At 59.7% G+C, this 23867-nt stretch overlaps 1 protein-coding gene across 8 annotated transcripts; it reads left to right on the forward strand.

Annotated features, from left to right (window-relative positions):
* Positions 1-504: 504 nt before the first annotated feature.
* On the forward strand, positions 505-23425 carry LOC115338036 (protein O-GlcNAcase-like). 8 transcript variants are annotated; one of them, XM_030006451.2, is made up of 17 exons: positions 505-584; positions 5243-5294; positions 12343-12440; positions 12957-13087; positions 14033-14204; positions 14567-14665; positions 15007-15291; positions 15595-15723; positions 16257-17746; positions 17819-17993; positions 18310-18366; positions 19328-19413; positions 19658-19762; positions 21497-21588; positions 22026-22218; positions 22300-22471; positions 22849-23425. In XM_030006451.2, the coding sequence occupies exons 1-17, from the start codon at positions 575-577 to the stop codon at positions 22983-22985; spliced, it is 3483 nt and encodes a 1160-aa protein (XP_029862311.1). In that variant the 5' UTR covers positions 505-574; the 3' UTR covers positions 22986-23425. The 8 variants fall into 8 exon arrangements, with proteins under 8 accessions (XP_029862311.1, XP_029862310.1, XP_040977769.1 ...); XM_030006450.2 differs by lacking the exon at positions 505-584 and adding an exon at positions 1481-1654; XM_041121835.1 differs by lacking the exon at positions 505-584 and adding an exon at positions 1481-1654 and having other exon boundaries at positions 16260-17746.
* Positions 23426-23867: the final 442 nt, after the last annotated feature.

Consider the following 23867-nt stretch of genomic DNA (forward strand, 5'->3'; position numbering starts at 1 on the left):
GCTGCTTTGATGGCCCAGACACCATGACTCGGCTTCCTAGCACTAGATTAACCTGCAAAGGGAAGAGGGAGATGCCACAGATCCTGATTTTCTAGGGCTCTGACGCCCACTTCTCCTGTGCGGCTCCATGCCTGTGGGTTAGACGAAATGGCTGCAAGTGGTGACGGCTGCTGGGAGGGCACTTGGCAGTGCCTCACTGCAGGAGGAGTGCACCTCTGCTGTCTCCTGGCTCCATCCCTCACACTTGCATGGTGACAGTGTCATGTACTTGCTCTCTGGATTATGATGCCTTTTGGCTGGGGAAGGCTGCAGGTATGCTGCAGAACACAGGCCCACCTTACAATGAGACTGACAAACAGGAAAAGTGGTCAGAAAAGAGCAGAGCAGTTCAGTGACGTCAAACACAGGGTCCTGCATGCAGGCAGGTACCAGTGACTGTGCAGCTGCAGGATAGGGAACTAATGACGTGGCAGCACTTCTGCAAACCAGAACCTGTGGGATGGAGAGCATCACGAGCCAAACATGTGTCAGCAGCTCAGAGCAGTGTGACAAAAGGCAAATAGCAGCCTGACATATGCAAGCAGGTGAGTCACGTGCAAGGCACATGAAACAGTCCTGATCTCACCGACCTGGCGAGCCAGAGAGGCATCACACCCCGGGCCCGGCATGAGGGTACCAGCGGGGAAGGTGCCAGCTCAGTGATGAATACAAGGGAATAATGACACCCGACCTCCGGGGAACAGCTCCGGGGCCTGGGGCTGTTGGGTCCCGGGAAGCTGCAAAGGCGGGAGAAATAACTGCCCTCGGCCTGCACCGGGAGAACGCCGGGGGACACGGTGCGGGGGGCTGGCGTGGGTACCAGGCTGGGCCCCGGTGCCAGCGACCGGCGGCGGCCGCAGCCCCGCCGTGCAGCGCCGGCAGCACCCGGGGCGCCGGGAGTGCGGGCCGGCCCCGGGCTGCGGGTCGGGACCAGGCGCTGCACCGGGCCGGGCCCGCCCGGTGGCCGGGGCGGCGGGGGCTCCGGCCCGGGGGGGGCTCCGGCCCGGGGGGGGGGGGGGGGCTGCCGAGGGGCTGCTGGGGGCCCGCCCCGGGCGGCGGCCCCGCTCCAGCAGAAGGGGTCGGGTAGCTCTTCCCGGCGCGATCTCCGGGGAGAGCTGAAGCGCCCGGCCCACCACGGGGCGGTTTTGCCCGGGGGCTCCGCGGGGGCCCCCCCCGCTCCGCCCCGCCCCACGCCCCGGCCCCGCCGCGGCCCCACCCGCCGGGGCCGCCCCCTGCGCTGCGGCGGGCGCGTCTCCGCTGGGGGAGGGCAGGCGGCGGAGCCGTCTCTCCGCGCACCCCTCCATCCCTCCGCGCATCCTTCTGCCCCTCCTTGCATGCGTCCATCTCTCCGCGCATCCCTCCTTGCGTCCCTCCGTCCGTCCGCGCCTCCCTCCTTGCAACCCTGCATCCCCCCGCGCATCCCTCTTTGCAACCCTGCATCCCTCCGCGCATCCCTGCATCCCTCCGCGCATCCCTGCATCCCTCCGCAGATCCCTCTGTCCCTCCGCGCATCCCTCCATCCTCCCGCGCACCCCTCCGCCCGCCCCAGCACCGGCAGGCCGCTCCTGCGCGGGTATGGCGGGGCGGCCGCGCTTCCTCTGCGGCGTGGTGGAAGGTAGGTCCCTCCGGGGCCGCGGCTGGGGCCGGTGCCCCGCCCGGGCATTGCAGGGGCTGGCCCGGTCCACCCGGAGCGAACAGGGGCCGGGAAGGGCCGCCGGGACCCGAGCCGCGCCCGGGACCCCGGGTACTGGGGAGACAGAGAGGCGGGCCCCTGCACAGCACCCAACTTCTGCCCACGGGTACGGGACCAGCACCCCCCATTGAAGTTCCCCAGCTCTTCCCCAGAGCACTGCTGCACCCCGCAGCCAGCCCAGCCCAGCCGATGCTCCCCCCCCCCCCCCCCCCCCGCAGTGGGGCATGCTGCCGCTGCGCTGCCTCCAGCACTCCGCAGTGGTTTTCCTCTGCCCTGGGCGTGCGGGCAGCATCCCGGTGTGTGCCCCTCCTGCCCCCCGCCCGCAGTGCTGCGCTGCCGTGGGCTGTGCACAGAGCTGGTCAGGAAAAGCCTGGTCTCTCATGGCAGCTCTGTATGGCGCAGCCCTGTCCTTCTTCCCCCTCGCCCCCAACTCCTGTTTCTGCAGCACAGAACCTCTGGAGCTGGGCCAGGCCTGGCACCCACTAGGCAAAAGCATCTCCACTTTTCCTGGCAGCACAGTACCCTGCTGAAGCCCACCGCCTTGCCTGGGAGGAAGCAAAAGCACCATGCAAATAAACACAAAATAAATAGAAAGTGCAGGGATAGGGAAGTTGATAGTAAAAAGAAATATGAGTCAGACAAGAATCACTGATGTAAGAAAGCTGACCTGGGAAAGAGAAGGACAAAGATGCTGCTGGCAGAGCCACTCCAGGAGGAGGAGGTCCCTAAAGATTGAGGAAGGAAAGGCATCCCTCACCCTGGTAGCACAGGCCCAGGCAGGGAACATAGGGTGGTGCTGCAGTGGGCAGACTGCTGAGCAGGGTGCAGCTGTAGCGGGGCCAAGGCAGGCCAGGAGTGGTGTGTCCTACGCAGAGCCCCCTGCTCCCTCCTGACACCCCGGATATTGCTAGCAGCAGCCGGAGAGCACGGACGGACTGACGCTTCTGGGTGACCTGCACCCAGGACAGGAGAAGTGCTGGGGAATGGTTGGGGCCTGAGGACTTTGCTTCCCAATCTGTTCAATGTGTTGCTAATGGTTGTGAAGAAATTTCTGAGGGACATTCCAGATGGCCCAGAGTTTGGCAAGTAATGGTGTTGATGGGTTACTGATGTAGTGATCTGGGCCATGGGAGAGATGAGGTACAAATGCACAGCATCACTCATCAGTGCCCATCTGTCTTCAAAAAAGCAGAGCACCAACAACACTCCTTTGGAGATGCAGACACAGGTACAAACAGATCTTGCTGGTACAATTTAAGCTACTTTACGTGGCAGAATACACTAGGATGACATTTTCAACAGAGCTGCTGCTGGCAGGGCTTGTGTAGGCAGTGAGTGTCATACTTGCAAGGCAGCGTCAGTTCACAGCAAAGTGTGAGTGAGGCACTTGCAGGCAGGTGCTGTACAGGGACTCCTGGGACCTCACTGTGAGCTGAGCAGGAGTTTCTGTGGATTGGGAAATGGAAAAACTATTTATTTATTGGAAAAACTATTTATTTAAAACTATTTATTTGGGTGAAATGTTTGCTGGGATCCTTGAGTGACCACAAATTTGGCCCCATGCACAGTGGGGTTGGCTAGTAAGGTAAATATATATTATTTCAAAGTAGGTGGAATAACTGTGTAGATGTTCAAACAGGTAGAAGATCTATCTACAAAGAAGATAATGTTCAGTGTGTGCTGTGGCACAGCCTACCACACCATTGCCCAAGGTTGGCGTTGAGGGCTGCAGGGTGGGCTCCTGCCAAAGGGAGCAGGGCATCGGGGTCCCCTCCCAGGCAGACCAGCTCCAGAGCACTCAGGTGCTTTAGGGAAACGCGGGTGCTTTTCTGGGCAATGCTGGCCACATGCCAGACCCTGAGAGCTGGTCCTTTCTCCCAGACTAACAGAGTCATTGCGATCTGCCCTTGTGCGCTGCCCAGTTCAGTGAATGCATTCACTTCCCTGAATATCTGCTCCTGTTGGTCTTGTCTTCTAGAAAGTGCATTGACTGATTTAAAAGTTGCCCATGGTGCAGAGCTCATCCAAAACTAGGAAGTTGCCTTGATGGCTAATTGCCATCACTGTTCAAGATGCAATGTATTTTCTGTAAGACGTCACATTGCAGCTGCCAGATCTGCAGAGATTTGAAGTGACTGAAGATTCTTCTCATGCTAAATTTCAGGTCTGTGCTGGAACACTTACAGGTTCCCCTTAACCTCCTCTTTAAGAAGCTGTCAAATCGGCATCTCTACAAACCCATTTACCTGCCTATTCTCCCATTGTCCCCAAGTGAAGTGGCTTGCCTTCCACCGGGTATTCTTTCCCACTGGGTTTGGAGACAACTCCGTACCTCCCGGGTCTTCCTACATGCAGAAATAGGAAAGGCCCTTCCTTGAAAGCAGTCCCAACAGCAGAATGAGTGCTGCATGTCCAACAGTGCCCTTGCTCACTATATCCAGTCACAGACTCGTTCCCTGCAGAGCACAGGGCAGACTGTGGTGCTGCAGCCTCAAGCTTGTGTCAGACACTGGTGCCCAACAACCACCTAACGCCTGCAAGCAGCAGAAGTGGAAATGTTAAGAAACACTTGGGAATTTGCTGACTCCAGATCTGTATTTCCTGCATTTGGTTTTGTTGATGTGAACTTTCTGGAAGGGCAACGTCCTTGCGGCCAGCCTTGGTGCTCATTGATGAGTGTCTTTGTTAGCAGACAACTGGAAAGGTTGCTCCCTGGTATGCTTTGTCTCTCTGGATTTTCCCTTTGCAAGCTTATGGAGATGGTCTTTTCCGGTGGGGGACAGACAAGGTGTCTGTGAAATGTCTTGTGGAGTCACAGTCCCAGCACTCGTGGGCATCCCCGCAGGTTGTTTGTGTGTTCCTGATATGAACAGCTTGCTAGGGGACATGACTGCTGCTGCAATTCAGGTGTGTGTTTGCAGGGTGTAGGGGAGAGCTGTGCCAGTGCAATTTTGGTGCAGTTTGAGTTGTGCAGTGATTAAAGACAGAGAGAACAGCTTTTATAGCCCATACAGGAGTAATCATGCTCTGCTTGACACAGCCTGACACTACACAGACACAGAGATATGCAGAGAGACACAGAGCTGGTCTCTGTAAAGAAGAAAATCCCCAGGCAGAAAACTCTAGGATGGATGTACAATAGCTCTGTGCTTCGGTGCACCCCAAAATCATGCTAGAGTGCCTTATAACTTTGCCAGCCCTCAGCTGTCTCCTCTAGGCTTGGCTTTCACTGTGCAAATTCTACCTCCCAGGTTAAGTGCTACCTTGTGCAGTTCTTCCCAGCTGCCTCTTTCTGGGAAGAATGGAAGCACAGACATCATACCCACTTGCTTGAATACCAATGCCCAGCAAGATAATAGCAGGATAATAGACATCTGCAGTAGCCAGAGGTGAACAACCGGTGGATCTCTGGGTTTAAGAGCAGCCACTTAGGGACAGTACAGAGAGAGACTCTGTTTTAAGGCAGTTACTGATAACTGCTTTTTGACTTTTTTTCCCCCTCTTTTATAGGTTTCTATGGGAGACCATGGTCTATGGAACAGAGGAAACTTCTCTTTCAATGGCAAGTACCCTGAATTTTCCTCTCTGAAGGTACTAGGCCGTGGCAGAGTGACGAGGTGGAAGCCAGAGTGCTGTGGAGGCAGGAGCAGTGAGGGAAAACATGCCGGAGGGAGGCTCCGGGGGCTGGCCTGCCTTTGTGCTGCCGGGGCGATGGCAATGAAGGGGGCTCATGTTTCTCCCAGCGCTGCTCCTGCAGTGCCTCCTCGGTCCCAGCACTCTCGCACCGCTGGATCCGGCCCACGCAAAGACCTTCTCGCCCGGGACTCGGGTGCGGTGGCTGCGGGATGGACGGGTGGCCCGAGGACGCCCGGACAGATGCGGGCTGTGCTGCCCTGTGCCGGCAGATGGTGCTGGGACTCTGACAGCCCAGCTGCAGCCAGACGTGCTTGGCTGGAGGGCCTGGGCCAGGGCTGGGCGCCCCAAGGGAATGGGGTCTGGGGATGGGGTCTGGAAGGGGCTGGGTGGGCACTAGCCCCTGCGTGCTGGCACTGCAAAGCTGGCACGTGTGCTCCAGCGAGGCGCAGACCCATGGGGAGCTGTCAGTGGGACAGGGTTGGACCCTGCTCCCCATGCCTTGCGAGGAGCGATGGCAGCTGGGAAGGGTTTGGAGACGAGCGTGGGGGCTATGCAAGCCTGAAAACGCTGCCTCTGGAGGCACCAGAAAAGCTGCTCTGCCCTGACTGCAGCATGGTGTGGGTCGGCTAGGGCAGCCCATGCGCAGGAGGGGTATCGGGGAGCAGGCGGAGGGGCTGGGGCTGGAAATGGGAAATCAGATCCACGTGAGAGAGAATGTGGGGGTGTTCAGTGGGTTGGAAGCCCACCTCGGGTGCTGACCTGGCAGGACGAGCACCCATTGCCTCATCTCTGAACTGTGCGGTCCTGGACAGTGCCACGCGGCACCAGCCCCTGTGGGTGAGCTGGCCGCAGAACAGCAGAGCGCATGCCTGCTGCCACCAGCAGCAAGTGGCCAGCTCACCCCGCCTGGGGCTGCTGTCCCCACTGCCCTGCGCTCCCAGCGAGGACACCGGGTGGGTGCTTCCAGCCAGCCCAGCCTCGCTGGAGCCAGGCTTATCATTGTGGAAACAGACAGCACAGCAAACCCGCATCACTCCACCATGGGCACAGGTGGCCACTTTATTCACCTGTGCAAGTCTGCTGACCACACCAAGCTGTGTGGTGCGGTCAACACGCTGGAGGGAAGGGATGCCATCCAGAGGGACCTTGACAGGCTTGAGGAGTGGACCCATGCAAACCTCATGAAGTTCAGCCCAAGCACAAATACAGGCTGGGTGGAGAATGGACTGAGAGCAGCCCTGAGGAGGACTTGGGGGTGTTGGCTGACAAGAAGCTCAACATGACACGGCAATGTGCGCTCGCAGCCCTGCCTGCTGTGGAGGTGGCCCTTGCATCCCTGTGAGTCCCCATGTACGTCTGTGTGTCACCATGTGTCCCTGTGATGGAAGGATGTGGGCAGGATCTGTCACTGGCTGGTTGTGAGAATAACCTTGGGATGGGAGTTGATGTGTGCAGACAAGAAAAAGCCTTCTCCTAGCAGCTGGTGCCCATGCACTGGCCATCAGTGGGATGAGCTGCACTGACAGGACCTGCCACTGATGAACTGGGGCCCTGCGGGGCCCCTGTGGATCATCCAGCATGGGCAGCACAATGGTCACAGCCTAGGCGGCACACTGGTCACTGTGGGTACTGCCCTGGTGATGGCACGGGCAGCACACTGGGGATGGTGTAGAGAGTGTGCTGGTCACAGTGTGGGCAATTCACCGGTGATGGCCAGGCAGTGCACTGGTGACAGCGTGGGCAGTGCACCAGTGATGGCTGGGCAGTGGGCCAGAGACGGCAGGGCCGTGTACTGATGACTGTGCTGGTGATGGCACTGGCAGCCATGCACTGTGTGGGAAATGTGCCGGTCATGCTGTGAGAGTGCACTGATGACAGTGTGGGCAGTCACAAGTGCAAGTAAGGACCATAATGTGGGGACTAGAGATGCAGATACAGAAAAACGTAGCTTAGAAAATTTGGGGAAAACATACAGGAAGGAAAACAAGATGTGATGTTTTAAAGTATATTAGGAATGAGAAGGTCTAATGATGGCTTTGTCTGGTACTGGACTGGGATGTATGTTCACATGTTTGCACATGTGAGCGGTATGTTCACTGGTGTTTTTCTTCTCTGGAAAGAAACAAGATGAGGCACTTGTATCATGTGGTACATGATACGCTTCCCAGTCTGTTCATCGTGGGAAAATGTAAAACATTGTCTGCGAAGAAGGATAAATAAAAATAAATGAATATATCAGATGGCTTTCATACAGGAGTGCCAAAAGAGCTGTCTAGGGAGGTGTCTGCCCTGTCCTGATAATTTCCAGTGCGTCTTGGATTGCTGGGGAGATTCTGGAAAGAATTTGTGCTTTTTGAGGCCAGAAAGGGCCTTACGTTGCTGCAGTGTGATCTCCTGAAGCAGGCAGGCCCTGATCTCTGTCAGACCTGCTTCCCTTCAGCTCTGACTGCAGTGGAGCATCTGGAGAGCTGGAGACATTTCCCCTCCCATCTCACCCGCACGCACGTCCCCGTGAGTCACCCCTGGACCCTGCCGTGTCCCTGACTGCTGGGTGTGGCTTTTCTCTCCTCCGGAGCGTTGGCGGGCTGAGGATTTCCCCTGGGGAGATGAGCAGACTGTACTCCAAGGCTCTTGCTTGCAGGCTTTCCACCTGTGTCTGTGTGTACGGCTCCTTGACAGACTCACTCTAGACTGTTCTCAGCATCTCCGCATCTGCAGCTAGCACAGAGGTCACCGAATCTCCTTAGTCCCACCTGACACTCTGCAGTGATTCGTCTAGGGCTTTCTCTTATGCTGAGTGGCATTGCAGAGGACACTCCCATTCAACTAATTGCTCATTAGTTACTTCACACACCCTATCTTCTGTATTCTTTTACCTAGGTAGGACTTTATGCTTGGCTGTATTAAGAAGTATACTGCCTGCTGAAGCCCAGCTTAACAGCCATTTCAAATCACTCCATCTGAGTGCTGTATTTGCTCCTTTATTCTCCACTTACTTGGTCTTTGCCACCTGCAAACTGCACAGGCACAGCATCCTGCTACGGGTTCATGCTTGCCCAGCTCTGCTGCCCACCCTGCCAAAGCTCTGCTTCAGCACTCAGTTTTTCAGCACTCTGGGGCATTCCACTTGCAGGGCTTGGCAAAAATCTTGCAGTCCCAAGTTCCCAGAACATTCTGTGATTCTAATGCCAGCGGCTCGTGGATTCGTTGCAAAAGGACTTCAGTTAAAGCAGAGTTACTGCTGATGCCAGATGCTGCACCTTGATGAATCCTTGTCCCTGTTACAGTGGCAGTGCTGGACCCCATGTTAACTGTGTGTGACAGAGAGGGGTGCAGGCTCTCTGGAGCTGCTCTGTGAGCCTCCCTGGCAGGGTGTGCACAGCAGCTGCCTCTGGAGGTCTGTGTCATAGAATAGAATCCTAGAATGGTTTGGGTTGGAAGGGACCTTAAAGATCATCTAGTTCCAACCCCCCTGCCACGGGCAGGGATGCCTTCCACTAGACCAGGTTGCTCAAAGCCCCATCCAACCTGGCCTTCAACACTTACAGGGATGGGACATCCACAATCTCTCCCGGCAACCTGCTCCAGTACCTCACCATGCTCACAGTGAAGAATTTCTTCCTTACATCTAATCTAAATCTACCCTCTTTCAGTTTAAAGCCATTACCCCTTGTCCTACCACTACTTGCCCTTGTAAAAAGTCCCTCTCCAGCTTTCTTGTAGGCTCCTTTTAGGTACTGGCAGGCTGCTGTAAGGTCTCCCTGGAGCCTTCTCTTCTCCAGGCTGAACAACCCCAACTCTCTCAGCCTTTCCTCATAGGAGAGGTGTGCCAGTCCCCTGATCATCTTCGTGGTCCTCCTCTGGACTCGCTCCAACAGGTCCATGTCCTTCTTATGTTGGGGGCCCCAGAGCTGGACACAGTACTCCAGGTGGGGTCTCACCAGAGTGGAGTACAGGGGGAGAATCACCTCCCTAAACCTGCTGGTCACAATTCTTCTGATGCAGCCCAGGTTACGGTTGGCTTTCTGGGCTGCGACCGCACATTGCCGTGTCATGTTGAGCTTCTTGTCAGCCAGCACCCCCAAGTCCTCCTCAGGGCTGCTCTCAGTCCATTCTCCACCCAGCCTGTATTTGTGCTTGGGCTGAACTTCATGAGGTTTGCATGGGTCCACTCCTCAAGCCTGTCAAGGTCCCTCTGGATGGCATCCCTTCCCTCCAGCGTGTTGACCGCACCACACAGCTTGGTGTGGTCAGCAAACTTGCTGAGGGTGCACTCAGTCCCACTGTCCATGTTGTCAACAAAGATGTTAAACAGTGCTGGTCCCAACACTGACCCCTGAGGAATGCCACTCGTCACTGGTCTCCACTTGGACAATGAGCCATTGACCGCAACTCTTTGAGTGCAACCATCCAGCCCAGCCCATTCCTTATCCACCGAATGGTCCATCCGTCAAAACCATGTCCCTCCAAATCAGAGACAAGGATGTTGTGTGGGACAGTGTTAAATGCTTTGGACAAGTCTGGGTAGATGATATCAGTTGCTCTTCCCTTGTCCACCAGCGCTGTAACCCCATTGTAGAAGGCCACCAAATTTGTCAGGCTCAATTTGCCCCTTAGTCAAGCCCTGTTGGCTGTCACTAATCACCTCCTTATTTTCCATGTGCCTTAGCATATTTTCCAGGAGGATCTGCTCCACGATCTTGCTGGGCACAGAGGTGAGACTGACTGGCGTGTAGTTCCCCGGTTCTTCCTTTTTTCTCTTTTTAAAAATTGGGGTTATGTTTCTGCTTTTCCAGTCAGTGGGAACTTCCCTGGACTGCCATGACTTCTTAAATATGATGGATAGTGGCTTAGCCACTTCATCTGCCAGTTCCCTCAGGACCCGTGGATGCACCTCATCAGGTCCCATGGACTTGTGCACCTTCAGGTTCCTTAGATGGTCTCGAACGTGATCTTCTCCTACAGCGGGCAGTTCTTTGTTCTCCCAGTCCCTGCCTTTGCCTTCTGCGTCTTGGGCGGTGCGGCTGGAGCACTTGCTGGTGAAGACTGAGGCAAAAAAGTCGTCGAGTACCTCAGCCTTCTCCATGTCCCGGGTAACCAGGTGTCCCCTTTCCTTCTGGAGAGGGCCCACATTTTCCCTTGTCTTTCTTTTATCACTGATGTACCTATAGAAGCTGTTCTTGTTGCCCTTGATGTCCCTGGCCTCATTTAATTCTATCGTGGCTTTAGCTTTCCTAATCTGATCCCTGGCTGCTCAGACAATTTCTCTGTATTCTTCCCAGGCTACCTGTCCTTGCTTCCACCCTCTGTAGGTTTCTGTTTTGTGTTGTAGTTTGTCCACGAGCTCCTTATTCATCCATGCAGGCCTCCTGGCATTTTTGCCGGAATTCCTTTTGTCAGGTCGCAGTGGCATGTGGCACGCACATCATCCCAGCAGTAAATACACAGCCTGCTCTGGGCCCCCTTCCATTGAAATGCCACCTAATACAGCCCAAAAAAGGTGCTTGTGCAGGAGCTGGGCAGGTGATGCGGGGCACATCTGGCTGCAGTGTGAGGAAAGTGAGACCAGGGCAGGCAAGGGACAGCCCAGAGGTTGCAGGTTGTGAGGAGGCTGCAGCCTCCATATCCAGAGCTGGGCTAGGGCTGCAGCGCTGTGTCCTGTGCTGGTGTCTCACTGGAGAGGAGATGGAAAAATGCAAGGGTGCAAAAGAGCCCCAGTGAGACCCAGTAGCTGCAAAAATGGTTGTAGAGCGATGGTGTTGAAGGTCTTGACCTGTTCAGGTGATCAAGGCATGACCTGGGAATGGTGCAGCAGGCATATAGGGACTGTTGGTGGAGTCAGGCCACCCTGCGGACAGGACATGGGCTTTTCAAGGGGGTGATGTGAGGGGGTCTACAGTGGCTCCCCATGTGTGTGTGGTTCCCAGAGGGGTACCCCAGGCCAGATTGTGCCTGGCAGGCGCACCCCACTCCTGGACACTGAGCTTTGGGGAGCGGTGAGATGCCAGCTCTCCAGGGAGTCTCAGCTGGTACTGCTTCACAGAGACCCCTCACGTCCAGAGGGGCAACTAGCTCGTACATACCTGCTTCATCTGGAGTCACTCATCACAACAGGCAACCTTGCAGCCTGCGTGTTTGGGCTACAAACAAGTTTGGTTCTTGATTACACAATTAGAAGCACAGCTGAAGAGAAAGGGAAAAGAAACCCACCCCAAACGTGCTTACACAAGATGCTAAGTGCTTCCACAGGTCTCACTGCAAGCCCTGAGAGAGCTGCTGCAAAGCTGCAGGGCTGGTTTGGCCTGATGGAGCCCCACAGCTGGACTCCAGGGCGGGGGCTGCCTGCACCCTTGGGGGGGGCTGTGTGGAGCAGTAGACCTCTGAGCTTGCTCCCTCCATGGCTCCAGCCCCATCCTCAGTCTCCCCCAAGGATCCCCTCTCTTCCCCCAGAGGCTGCTCTGGCCACTCACCCCTCCTCCATTCCTTGCTCAGGACATTGAGCTTTTTGTCATCATTGTGAAATGGTTAAAACAAGCTGTTTAGGCTAAGCTGGTCCCTCCCACCTGCTTTTTCTGCAGCAAGGGTGTTAATTCAACCCATCTCACAGGAAGAAACATCCTGCTGGTCTCTGAGACCTTCTCCTCCAGATGCACTGTCTGTCTGGAGGTCCCTAAACAACACAAATCGTTGGGCTCAGCACTGGGACCACTGGGTGAGATTTATATCTCTGTGTGGCTGTTCAAAGTACACAGGGCAGGGGTCCCTGTGCAGGCGAAAAGCTGTGGGTCCACAGTCTGTGGAGCTCTGTGGGAGCACAGGCTGGAAGCACGGCAGGACACGGTGCAGCTCTGGGGAAGGAGAGGACGCCATATGCTGAGGACCGCTCTTGGTGCTGTGGGCTGGCACCTGCCCGGCTGCCTCTTTGGAAACTGCCCACCTGGAGCCTTGGGTGACCCCTTGTCCTTGCTGCACAGGCTGAAACGCTGGGGGCTGAACTGCTACATGTATGCACCCAAGGACGAGCTGAAGCACCGGCTGCTCTGGCGAGAGCCCTACACAGAGCATGAGGCAGGTAGCGGCTCTGCTGGGCCCCAGCACGGGTGGGCTGTAGGTGTCCTGGGTCCTCAGGGGTGAAGCACGGTCTGCACCTCATCCAGGGTCAGGCTGGCTGTTACCACTCTTCCTGCCAGAATCCTGCCCACTGCAGGGAGCCCCGCAGGCCCTGTCTCGTGCAAGGAGACCCCCCCAGACCCCGCCTGGTACAAGGAGCCTCCCCAGACCCTGCCCATCACATGGAATCGCCTAGGAGCCCACCCAGCATGGGAAGCTCCCCGCGTGGGTCTCTGACAATATGCTCGAATATGCCAGGGCCCGCAGACCCTGTGTCCCAAGGGGCTGGAAACTGTCTCCCCCGGGCCTCTCCCCTCCAGATGCTCTCTCCTGCCTCCCAATGCCCTCAGCTCCTTCCTTTCGGGCCACCGTGGTTCCCTCTCCCGCCATCCCTCCATCCCTTGTCTCCCTCCATCCCTTGTCTCTCTCCATCCCTTGCCTCCCAGCACTCACAGCACCCCCTCTGCTTTGTCCCCAGCCTGCATGCGGTCTCTCATCGAAGCTGCCCAAGAGCAGGGTGTGGAGTTTGTTTTCGCCATTTCTGCTGGTCAGGACATGGTGTTTTCAAGTGCCGGGGATCGGCTCCTGCTGCAGGAAAAACTCAGGCAGGTACCGTGGGCCATTCCTTCACCCCACTGCTCCCAGGCAAGGGGCACGCATGCTTGTGTGTGGACCCCATGGCCACCCCAAAGGCTGTTGTGGGGCTGTAAACCGCTCCTGCTGATGCACATCAGGGAGCAGCTCTGTGGGGTGCCTGGTGGCAGACGTGTTGTCCCTGTCACGGTGACAGAGAGCCAAGGGCTCCGTGGATGCCTGACTGCTAGCAGGCAGCGCTGGGGACGGAAGAGGGACCGACCAAGCCCCAGAGCTTGCTGGGCAGCACCAGAGGCCGATGCAGGCTGGTGCTGAGCCCCTGGTCCCCAGGGAGGGTACAGAGCCGCCAGCACGGTGGGTTTGCTCCGTGGGCGGCTGCTCCTCCTCCCTGCGGCACAGCCCAGGCAGCAGCTGCCCTGTCCTGCACCAAGCCTGGCCACCTCTCCGGCTGCCCCCAGCCGGCCCTGGCACAGGGAGCACCTGCCCGGCCATGCGGCGAGGCTCCTCCCGAGGCTCTGCCAGCCTCTGCTCCTGCCACGGGGCTCCCCGCGCTGCAGGTAGATGTGTGGGTGCAGTGCGGAGGGGAGCAGGTGTGGCGGGCGGCGAGTGGGGCCGCCCGGCAGTGGCACGGTGGGAGCGGGCTCTGGGCCACCGCAGCACGGAGCCTGCTTTGAAAGGGCTCCTGGCCCACGGCAAACGTGGCTGCGCGCAGGGCTTGGAACGAGGTGGGCCGTGGCCGCGGGGCTGGCGTGCGCCCGTGGAGCAGCTGGACCTTGTGCGCAGCGTCCGCTGGGCAGGCGTGGGGGACATGGCAAGGGCCGCCCTGCCCACCCCTCCGTCCGGGCACCCCAGACCTCTGCTGTCCTTATGGGGTCCAGGCGGCAGGAGCTCGTCCGGGGCTCGCTGCCTCCTTTCTCTCTGCTGCCCAGGGACCCTAGCAGCCCGTGCCCGTGTCCGCAGGTGGCTGCCATGGGGTGCCACTCCTTCGCGCTGCTCTTTGACGACATCGACCCCTGCATGTGCCAAGCTGACAGAGACGTCTTCCCCTCCCTGGCGCAGGCTCAGGCCTCTGTGGCCAACGAGGTGTACCAGGAGCTGGGCCAACCCTCCGTCTTCCTCTTCTGCCCTACAGGTACTGCCTGCAGCCGTGCAGCCCCAGCCACCCCTGAGAGTCCAGTGCTCAGCCAGCCATGGCACCCCACAGCAGACAGGGGTGCCCTTTGGCTGGCTGCAGCCAGCACCTCTATCTGCTGAGAGCTGAGTGCCCTAATAGCCTCCACAGCTCCCCCCCTAGTCCCTTGATGCTCCTGCGGGAGCCCTGGAGATCTCAGGATTAGGACAGGACCAGGCTGTAGATGGGCTGGTGCTTCAGCAGCTGTGCATGCCGTATTCCCTGCATCACACATCTTCCCAGCCCCTATCCGTTGATTCTAGGCAGCTTCTCCTCTCCTGCTCTCTCTGCCCCTCAAGGGATGCTCTGTGCTCTCTCCCCAGAGTACTGCAGCTCTCTGTGCTCTCCCAGCCCCAGCCAGTCCTGCTACTTGCTGACCATAGGCCAGGAGCTGCTCCCAGGGATTGGTGTCATCTGGACAGGTGAGCACCTGGCCTGGCTCTGTGGGTTGTGTGGTCCTGCGCAGCTTCTCAGCAAGAGCCAGTGTCTGCAAACCCTGCAGCCATGGGCTCTGTCCTGGGAGAGGCGCCAATGAGCGGCCCCACCGCGGTGCCTTTCAGCATTGGGGTACGCAGCCCCGGCCAGGCAGGCAATGGGTCAGGCTGTGGGTCTGCTCTCCTTCTGGCTAGGGAGGGTGGGGTGGGGTGACTCGACCCTCATCTCCATGCTCGGTGCCCAGATGTGCGCATGTCCCTGTTGCGAGCGTGCATGATGGACTGCGCTGCCTGTGTGCCCCATGCACGTCCGTGCCGTGATGCTCCAGGCCCAAAGGTGGTGTCACAGGAGCTCTCAGCCACGCAGCTGGAGGAGGTGGAGGGTGTCCTGCGGCGCCGCCCCGTCATCTGGGACAACCTGTACGCCAACGACTATGACTGCAGACGTGTCTTCCTGGGCCCCTACATGGGACGTGCCCCTGGCCTCATGTCCAGGCTCCGTGGACTGCTCCTCAACCCCAACTGTGAACTCCAGGCCAACTTCATCCCCATACACACATTGGGCAGCTGGTTTCGGAGCGAGCTGAGGAGCTGCGCCCACGCTGATCATGCAGGTACCTGGCCCCAGCGCCCCAGGCAGGTCTGTACATGGGGCCCCAGTGCTGGCAGTGAGCTTGTGCACCCAGGGCAGGGCCTGCCCATCGCTGCCCATCTTTGCCACGGCCCTGCAGACTTTCCTGCATGGCAGCCTGCGTGAGGTGTCTCACCTGGCTGGGCACTACCTGACATCCCAGAGCAGGGGATCCATCCTGGGGACATCTCTTTGGAGGGGGGAATGCCCGCCCTCAGTGTGGCATGGGATAGCTCCATCAAGCAAAAAGTGGGTCTGCCCAGGCTGATGAGCTACATTTCCTTAGGGATGGAGACTGCGACAGCCCTGGAGGACAGCCAAGGCTCAGAGGAGGGGAGCTACAGCCCCCAGGACGCCTTGGAGCTGGCGCTGCATGACTGGGTTGCTGAGATAAACCGGCAGGCCTTGGAGCCAGGTAGGTGATGAACTCGCACCGTGCAGCATCCCTTATCCCCTCTGGAGCGCTGGACTGGCTCTGCTGGGAGCTCGGTGGACTGAGGGAGCCCCATGTCCTGCCCGTTTGGGTAGGGCGCTCCAGCTGGTGCGGCAGCGGGGTCTGTGTGTGTCGTGGTGGGCAGGCGTGGGCATCCATCAAACCACGCTGCCTTGTGGGTGCTCCTGCCCTGGCCGCATCCCAAAAGGGGGTCTCCTTGGCTGGCAGCATGGGAGCCTGGGCCATGATACAGCTCTGGAAGAGGGGGTTCAGCCAGGTTGCAAGCTTGGTGTTTTGCAGTGTTTGCCTCTGCAAAGCCTGTGGCCTCACCAGTCACGGAGGCCTGAACTCCAGAGCACAGAGTGATGCAAACCCATGGTCCTGGCACCTCCCTGGTCCCTGCCAGCTTGGAGATGGAGCTTCCTGGCACAGCCACCCCCAGGGCTCTCCTACCCCACGGGCAGCAGTTTCCATGCAGGTGCCAAAGGTGCTGCCCCCTTGCTCCTTTCTGCCAGGAGGAAGGACCCCAAGACACGCCAGCGTCAGCCTCAAGGGAGGAATGAGGCTGCAGCCTGGCACAGCGAGAGGACACGAGGTCATGCCCGAACCCCAGCCCCATGACTCTGTTCCCAGTGGGGCAGACCAGCATGGCCCTGAGCCCTGTGGTGTGGCACCAGGGGAGGAAAGGAAGAAGGTGATCTCGGAGCCTGAGAAGGGCAGTGGGAGCAGGACCCTCGCTAGCAGTCGGCAAAGCCCCACGGGGAATGGGGACCAGCTCACCATGGGGAGCAGAGAGACCTGTGAGCCCTCCTCTGCTCTGCCCAGCATGGCTGGGAGTGCCCAGTCTGCAGGAACCCCGGTGGCCACCGAGACCCTCCACAGTCCAGGCCCATCCATGTGCTGCAGCAATGGGGCCAACACCAGCCAGAACATTCCCCTACCCACCAGTGATGCCAGGACAGGGGGTGGCAGCTCCCTCCAGCCCCCCAGCAGTACCCAGCCTGAGGACAGCAGGGCTGACATGCCCCAGACACCTCCAGGGCCTGGAGCTGGTACCAGCGCTGGCCTCCTGGCACTGCTCACTGGTGGGGCTGGCGCCAGCCCTGGCTCCCCAGCACCACTCACTGATGGGGCTGGCGCCAGCCCTGGCTCCCCAGCACCACTCACTGATGGGGCTGGCACCAGCCCCGGCTCCCCAGCACCGCTCACTGGTGGGGCTGGTACCAGCCCCGGCTCCCCAGCACCGATCACTGGTGGGGCTGGCGCCAGCCCCGGCTCCCCAGCACCGCTCACTGATGGGGCTGGCGCCAGCCCCGGCTCCCCAGCACCACTCACTGGTGGGGCTGGCGCCAGCCCTGGCCTCCCAGCACCGCTCACTGATGGGGCTGGCGCCAGCCCCGGCTCCCCAGCACCGCTCACTGGTGGGGCTGGCGCCAGCCCTGGCCTCCCAGCACCGCTCACTGGTGGGGCTGGCGCCAGCCCTGGCCTCCCAGCACCAGTCACTGATGAGGTTGGTGCTAGCCCTGGCCCCATGGCACCATTGACCCCAGAGGAGGCTGGATCCAGCCCCATGGCCCTGCTGACCCTGGAGGAGGCTGGGTCTGGCCCCACGGTACCACTGACCCCCAAGGAGGCCAGGACCAGCCCCACAGCACCAGTGACCCCAGAGGAGGCCAAGTCTAGACCCATGGCAGCGCTGACTCCAGAGGAGGCCAGGTCCATCCCCACGGCACCGCTGACCTCAGAGGACGCTGGGTCTGTCCCTACGGCACTGCTGACCCTTGAGGAGGCCAGGTCCAACCCCACAGCACCACTGACCCCAGAAGAGGCCAGGTCCAGCCCCATGGCACCGCTGACTCTGGGGGAGGTGCGGATGCTGGTGGAGCTCTTCTACCTGCCCTATCACCATGGGCCACTGGCGCAGCATCTCCTGGAGCACTTTCGGTGGCTCCGGGCAAACAGCCTCAGCGTGGGGGTCCCGGCCACGGCAACTAATGCCTGCGGGGTAAGGCTGGTCCGGGCACTGGTGCGGGACAGTGCCTGTCACGGTTGGGCTGACAGCCCGGTCCATCCACAGGGCACACTGTGGCGCGGCCGAGCCCAGTCCTTCCAGCTGCTCTGCAGTCAGACGTGCCGCCTGCACAGCCGCTTTGTCAGCAGCACCGGGCAGGCGCTGCTCTACGACCTCCACCCCTACCTCTGGGACATCCGCAACATGCTGCTGGCCGCCAGTGCCTTTGTCCTCTGGCTGGGTACGTGGCTGATGCCAGCCCTGAGCCAGCCCCTGTGGCCCTGTAGCGCGTATTCGCACCCTGGCCAAATCCAGCCATGTTGAAGTGCAGGGGACCCCGGGCACTGCGGCACACCGAGGGCGTCTGAAGCTTGTTCTGTGGAGATCCACTGTTTCCCCCACTAAAGAGGGGAAGGTGTCTGGGACCCCCTCCCAGAGGTCTGGGGTCCCTGTGTCTAGCCAGGGGGGCCAGGGTCTCTCCTGGGAGCGCACCTTCCCTTGACACCTTCCTCACCGCTGACCCATGTCGCGTGCTCACCACCTTGCCTCATTTGCAGATGGCCATCTCCTCTGCGACCCTGACCCCAAGGGGACCTGGGGAAGCTGCTTTGGCTGTAAGTACCAGTGCTGCCCTGGCTTACCCACCTGGGTGGTGGGGGCCTGGCTGCTGCCCTCCGTCACCTCCAGCCCCGCAGCAGCAGCCAGCACTCACCACCAGGCTGCCCTTTCCCATGCTCTGCCTGCCGAGCGGAGCGGGAATGGCCATGGGAAGTCTGGCACCCCTGTGTGTCCTGACACACCGAGGCAGGATGGGGCACTGCTGCTGGGGACAGGGCAGTCATCGGAGCAGCTCTTCACCATCTCTCACAGTCTGGAATGAATGCCTATTTTTAGGACATGGTTCCTCAGCCCTTTTAATCCAAGGACCCCTTAGCCTTTCTGGCAAAAGGGATCCATGGGCCATTGGGAGCAGTAACGGCCTGGGTGACAGAGGTGAGGTTGGATTTTGAATGCCCGTGCATCACTTCGGAAGCCCCTGTTCCTCTGGTTTAGGGTTCCCTGGTTGCTCTGTGGGCCTTGTGACCTCTTACAAACCAAGAACTGTTACCAGAGGACAACCTGAGAGCGTCTCCAGCTTCAGTGTGAGATGGGGCCATGTGACTTGAACCACTTCTGCAGGGAAGCAGCTGCATGCAGAGCAAGTTCCCACAGGCACTGCAGAGCTGGCTGGCTGGGCAGCAAAGCAGCGTGCTGCTCTCTGTGGCAGCCTGCAGCTTTCCAACCGTAGCCAGGAGCTACGTCTTTACCTTACACCTTTCATGGAGGCAGGATCATTCCTTTCCCCATTCCCCCGCTTCAAGCCCTGCTGCGGAAGGTGTGTTGCTACCCTAATGCATGGGGCTGGCTGCCCGAGCCCAGGCGAGGTCCTGTGCCCGGGCTGCACAGCTGTGGGGGCAGAGCCTTGGAGCTGTGACCAGTGTGGATCGTGATGTTGCTGTGTGATGGAGGCTGATGTCCCCTTGGCCCAGCAGGTATTTGTTCACCTCGCATGTGTCTCTCTCCTGCTGCCTCCAGGGTGCCAGAGCATCACTGCCCCGATCTTGCTGGGGGGGGACGCTGAGCCCTGGGCACGTCGTGGGGGCCTCTTTGGAGAGCTGCAGGTGAGAACATGTCCATATCTGTGGGGGCTGAAAGAGCCGTTGCGAAGCCAGGATCCCAGCTGCTGCTCCTGGCTCTGCCATTGGGTTGCTGCAAGCTTAGGAAGGCAGAGCTGCCCCAGGCCTCTGCGCCTTGGCTGTGGCTCCTGGGGTTTAGGGTGCCTCCGGGGGACCCTCCTCCTGCTGCCTCCAAGACAAGGTTTGGAGCCAGAACAACCCGCTCCCTGACGGACTGTGTCTCCTCCAGGCACTGCTACCCGTGGGGAACAGCTGTGACCTCTTCTACCACCCACCTCCGCTCTTCCCATCCAGCCAGCTGTACCTCCTGCGCCCGCTGCTGCCCCTGGACAAGGTTGGACCCACTGGCCAAAGTCACCTTTGCATGGCCTGTGCTGTACGTGCGCTAACGAGATACATGCTCGTCTGCTGCTGATCCCAAGACTGAGCTTGCAGTGCATGGCGATGCAGGTGGGAAGGGACCTCTGGGGTCCAGCCCCGGCTCAGAGCAGGCCAGCCTGGGGCAGGTCACCTGGGGCTGTGTCCAGCAGCGCGTCAGCCCCCTGGGCTGGAGAGGGGGTCTTGTGGCAAGCGGCCTCTGCAGGGACCATCACCCACCTCCCTGCGACGAGCGCCTGGGCAGAGACCCTCCTGGCAGCCAGCAGCAGGGGAGGGAGACGCAGCTCAGAATTGAGCAGCAGGCACAGCCACAGATAAACTGGTACAGACTCGAGGTTGCCAGGTTGCGAGGGCGACCTCCAGAGCACCCCCAGCACTGATCTCCAGCGGTGGCCGCGAGCAGATGCCAGGAAAGATCCAGAACAGGGCAAGTCTGAATGGCAACCTCCCGCAGCCTTCATCAGTCTGCAGCTCTGGGCACTGCCTGAGCTTCTTGAGGTTCATCTCCAAATCAGTCCCTTCTTCAAACGCTCATCCAGTTGACTGGATGATTCCCTGCTGGAGAGGTAGCAGCTTCTGTTGGCCGTGACCTGCTTGCTGCCAGCCCCCCGGCTCTGTTTGACATCCCAGCAGTTTGATGGGATGGGGAGGGAAAGGGAGAATTTGGAGGTGTTGAACACCCAAGTTAAACTGCTGCCAAATCCAGCAGAGCCCTGGGTTCCCCACAGACCACACAGTCTGCAGCAAACACCCTGCTCCCTCACCCTGCTGCTTCTCCTAGCTAAAGGAAATGCTAACGCTGCAAATCCAGCCATCACGGACACAACTGCACATCCCTGCTAAATACAGTACCCGGCAACGCACAGCTGCAGTGCTTGTAACTAACAGAGGAGGAGTTGCAAGCGCATGAGAGCAGATTATAATATCAGGCTGCAGCTGCCAGCAATTCCCATTGCAAGGGCTTGTTTTCAATTGCCTGTTGTCAGATTTCATCTGATCAGGCTAAACTTTAACAAGCTGAACGTCTGTGTCCAGTGAAGCTTTGAGAGAAAAATCCAGCTAAGCACTTCAGCCCATTCTGGGAATGGCGCTCAGAAGTGCGTGGTCCTGCTCTTGTTGTTCAGTGATCGGGGCAGCCTTTCCTTTGAGAAGCAATGCTTTTATCGGGATGTTCTTTTCGCTGATCCTGTGAGCAGCAGCAAACTCAAATCTGACCAAGATGGGAAATTCTGAGATGTCCCACTTTGCACATGCTCTGTGGAGACCTCAGTTTCAGTATTGGTTTTGCTGCCATTCTGGCTGCTCTGAGCATGCTCTGTCCTGGGGCGAGCAGCATTTCTTCAGCAGCTGCTGCTCTGGGGCGCCTGACTGGAACGGCGATTTCTCATTTTGAAGTGTTGCTGTGCTGTGGTAACAAGCTTCAGAGGCCAGCAGAAGGTGGTGCACAGTGCATCACTTGGCGCAGACGCCAGTGCCCTTGGATGGCCGAAGCACATACCTTCATACCTTCCCCTGGCCAGGATGCGCTGGAGGCCACAGCCCCGGTCGCAGTCCCTCTTTATGGTCAACTCGGGCAGCTGCGGGTACACCGTGCTCCGGCAGGGGCTGTGGCGGGGGCGGCAGGCGGCTGAGGGGCAGGGATTGGGCAGGGCAGGCAGAGCCAGGGCTGAGGTGGATCTGGGTCTTCCAGGGAGAGCTTTACCGAATGTGCCGGGAGAGTTTGGACTGTGACCCCAAAGTCGCAGAGATCCTTGCGGCCCACCCCGATCTCCTCGGTGACAGGTGAGACGTGGCCCTTCTGGGGCTCCCACTTGCCAGGCGTGTGGTGAGCCCGGCCACGTGCTGGGTGATGCAGGGCTGCCGTGTGAGGCGGTGGCCTCTCCTCGCATCCCTGTGGGGACCAGCTCTGCCTGCACCATGGCTGGCGGTGGCCTAACCCTGCGGGAGGGGGTAGGGGGGACAGTCCCTGCGCTAACGTCCAGCTGGGCTGTGGCAGCCGCTGTGGGGATGGACCCACTGTCCAGCCTGGCTGCAGGCGGGCTGCGGTGTCTCCGCTTGGCTGAGGGCTTCTGCTGGGGGGGTCTCAAAGGGAAGGTCCGGTGGGCGCCGGGGTGCTGTCCTGCCGGGGCAGGAGGGAGGAGGCTGGCTGGTCTGAGCTTTCCCTGGGGCAGGCTGGGCTCCAGGCGGCAGCTCAGCAGTGCTCCTGCTCTGGCTGGCAGGCTGCTGGGCAGCTTCCTGAGCCTGAGCCCCGAGTACACATTTGTGCTGGAGGATGAGGGTGGTCTGTGCGGCTACGCAGCTGGAGCACTCTGCGCTGAAGGCTTCCTGCAACAGCGAGACAGCAGCTGGCTGCCGGCCGTACGGCACAAGTACCCCCGAGACCTGGGTGGAGGTGCCCCAGCTCTGGGACAGGTGAGGGGGCACCTGGAGCAGAGGGGAGCGGGTTTGGGGGGGGATGGAGGGGGTTCCCTCACTTGTTTTTGTCTCCTGCAGGATGCCCTGGATGAAGCACTGCTCTTCTTCCACGCAGAGCCACCAGCTGTGCCCCTGCCTGTGCTGCGGCGCTTCCCCTCCCTGGTGCAGCTGGGCACGGCCCCCCGCGTGCTGGACGTGGGGGCCAGCCGCAGCCTGGCCATCTGCCTGCTGAGCACACTCAGGGCCAACGGTGAGCATGACCTCCCCATGCTGGGGAGGACTGAGGCCCTCTTGATCCAGCACAACTCCATCCCGACTGCTCCCTTGCCCACCCCAGAGCTGGGAGCCAGCCCCACCTGCACCCCACCTCTCAGCACGGGGCTGGGGTAGCCCTCACCAGGGCTCCCCGTCCGCTCTCTGATGCAGTCTGGCCCCAGCTCCCAGGCACCGTGCCCTCCCCTTGCACTGGGGGACACATGGACCTACGTCTTGGGGCATCACGCAGGCACCCAGTGCCAAAGGGCAGTGGAGAGGATGACCCCTTGCGGAGGGGGTCCCAGCCACTGGCCCCTAGCCCCAGCGCTGGGTTCCCAGTGGTACAGGCCTGACCTCTCGCCTCCCTTCCAGGGTCACGGGGAGTGTTTTGCCAGGTCGGTGCCACTGACCAGCAGCAGCTGAGCTTCTACAGCAAGCTGGGCTTCGTTGACCTGCCAGTGGCCTGGGGCAGCTCTCCTGGCGCTCGGCTCCTGGGACGTCTCCTCTGAGCACACTGCGTTAGGTGTGGGCACAGGGAGGCAGTGCCATAGGACAGGCTGAGCCCCCATCCTGCGCAGCACCGGCCCGAGGGAGCAGGAGCAGAGGGGGACCTTGAGGAGGAGCCAGCAACATCCCCAGGCTGCCTGCAGACCACCAGGCCTGGCGAGAGCTACATGGGCAGTATTTAGGGTGGTGGTCTCAGAGCATGGCACAATGCATTAGCGCTGAGGGAATGTCCCTGTCCTGCAGGCTGGGCTGTCCAGCTCTCTCCGTCCCCTGTGTGGCCCTAGGCTGGGCAGCTGGTGCCGGGGCTGGCTCTTGGCGCCAACGAACTGCTTGTCGGTATGGACCGATCTGGTATGGGACGCAGTGAGGCAGCCTCCATCTCTGCTGCCCAGGGGCTGAGGGAATTGCTGCCCTTGGCAATAAAGCATTTGCTGGGCTCTCACCATGGTTCGTCTCTTAGGGGAAAGTGTTGGGGTACCAGCATGTCCCTCTCGCACCCTCATGCCCACCTTTCGGCCAGCCCTGTCTGTCCACCTGACACCAGCTGTCATTATAGCTGGTCCTGCGTAACCTCAAATGAAGCAGCTCCCCATAGATCCGCCTCTCCAGCTGCTCACCAGCCCTCGGCCTCCCCTCACATTGCACTCCAGGAAGAAGCTCCAGGCACCAGCAGCGTGTGCTCACAGCAGGGCTCTCCATAGGGTTGGGCAGACCCCAGCCCTGCGGGATGGGGCTCTCCTGTGGGATGGGACGCCCTGGGCCTGGGCCTCCCCTGCGGTCACGGCTGCCTTGTGGGTCTGGGGGCTGCTGCACATCCAGCACAGGCAGGATGGCCAAGGGGGGGACATCTCTCCAGCCATCCTGCTGCAGCCTCTGGAAAAGTG

The sequence above is a fragment of the Aquila chrysaetos genome, unplaced genomic scaffold, assembly GCF_900496995.4.
Source record: "Aquila chrysaetos chrysaetos unplaced genomic scaffold, bAquChr1.4, whole genome shotgun sequence".
Taxonomy (NCBI): domain Eukaryota; kingdom Metazoa; phylum Chordata; class Aves; order Accipitriformes; family Accipitridae; genus Aquila; species Aquila chrysaetos.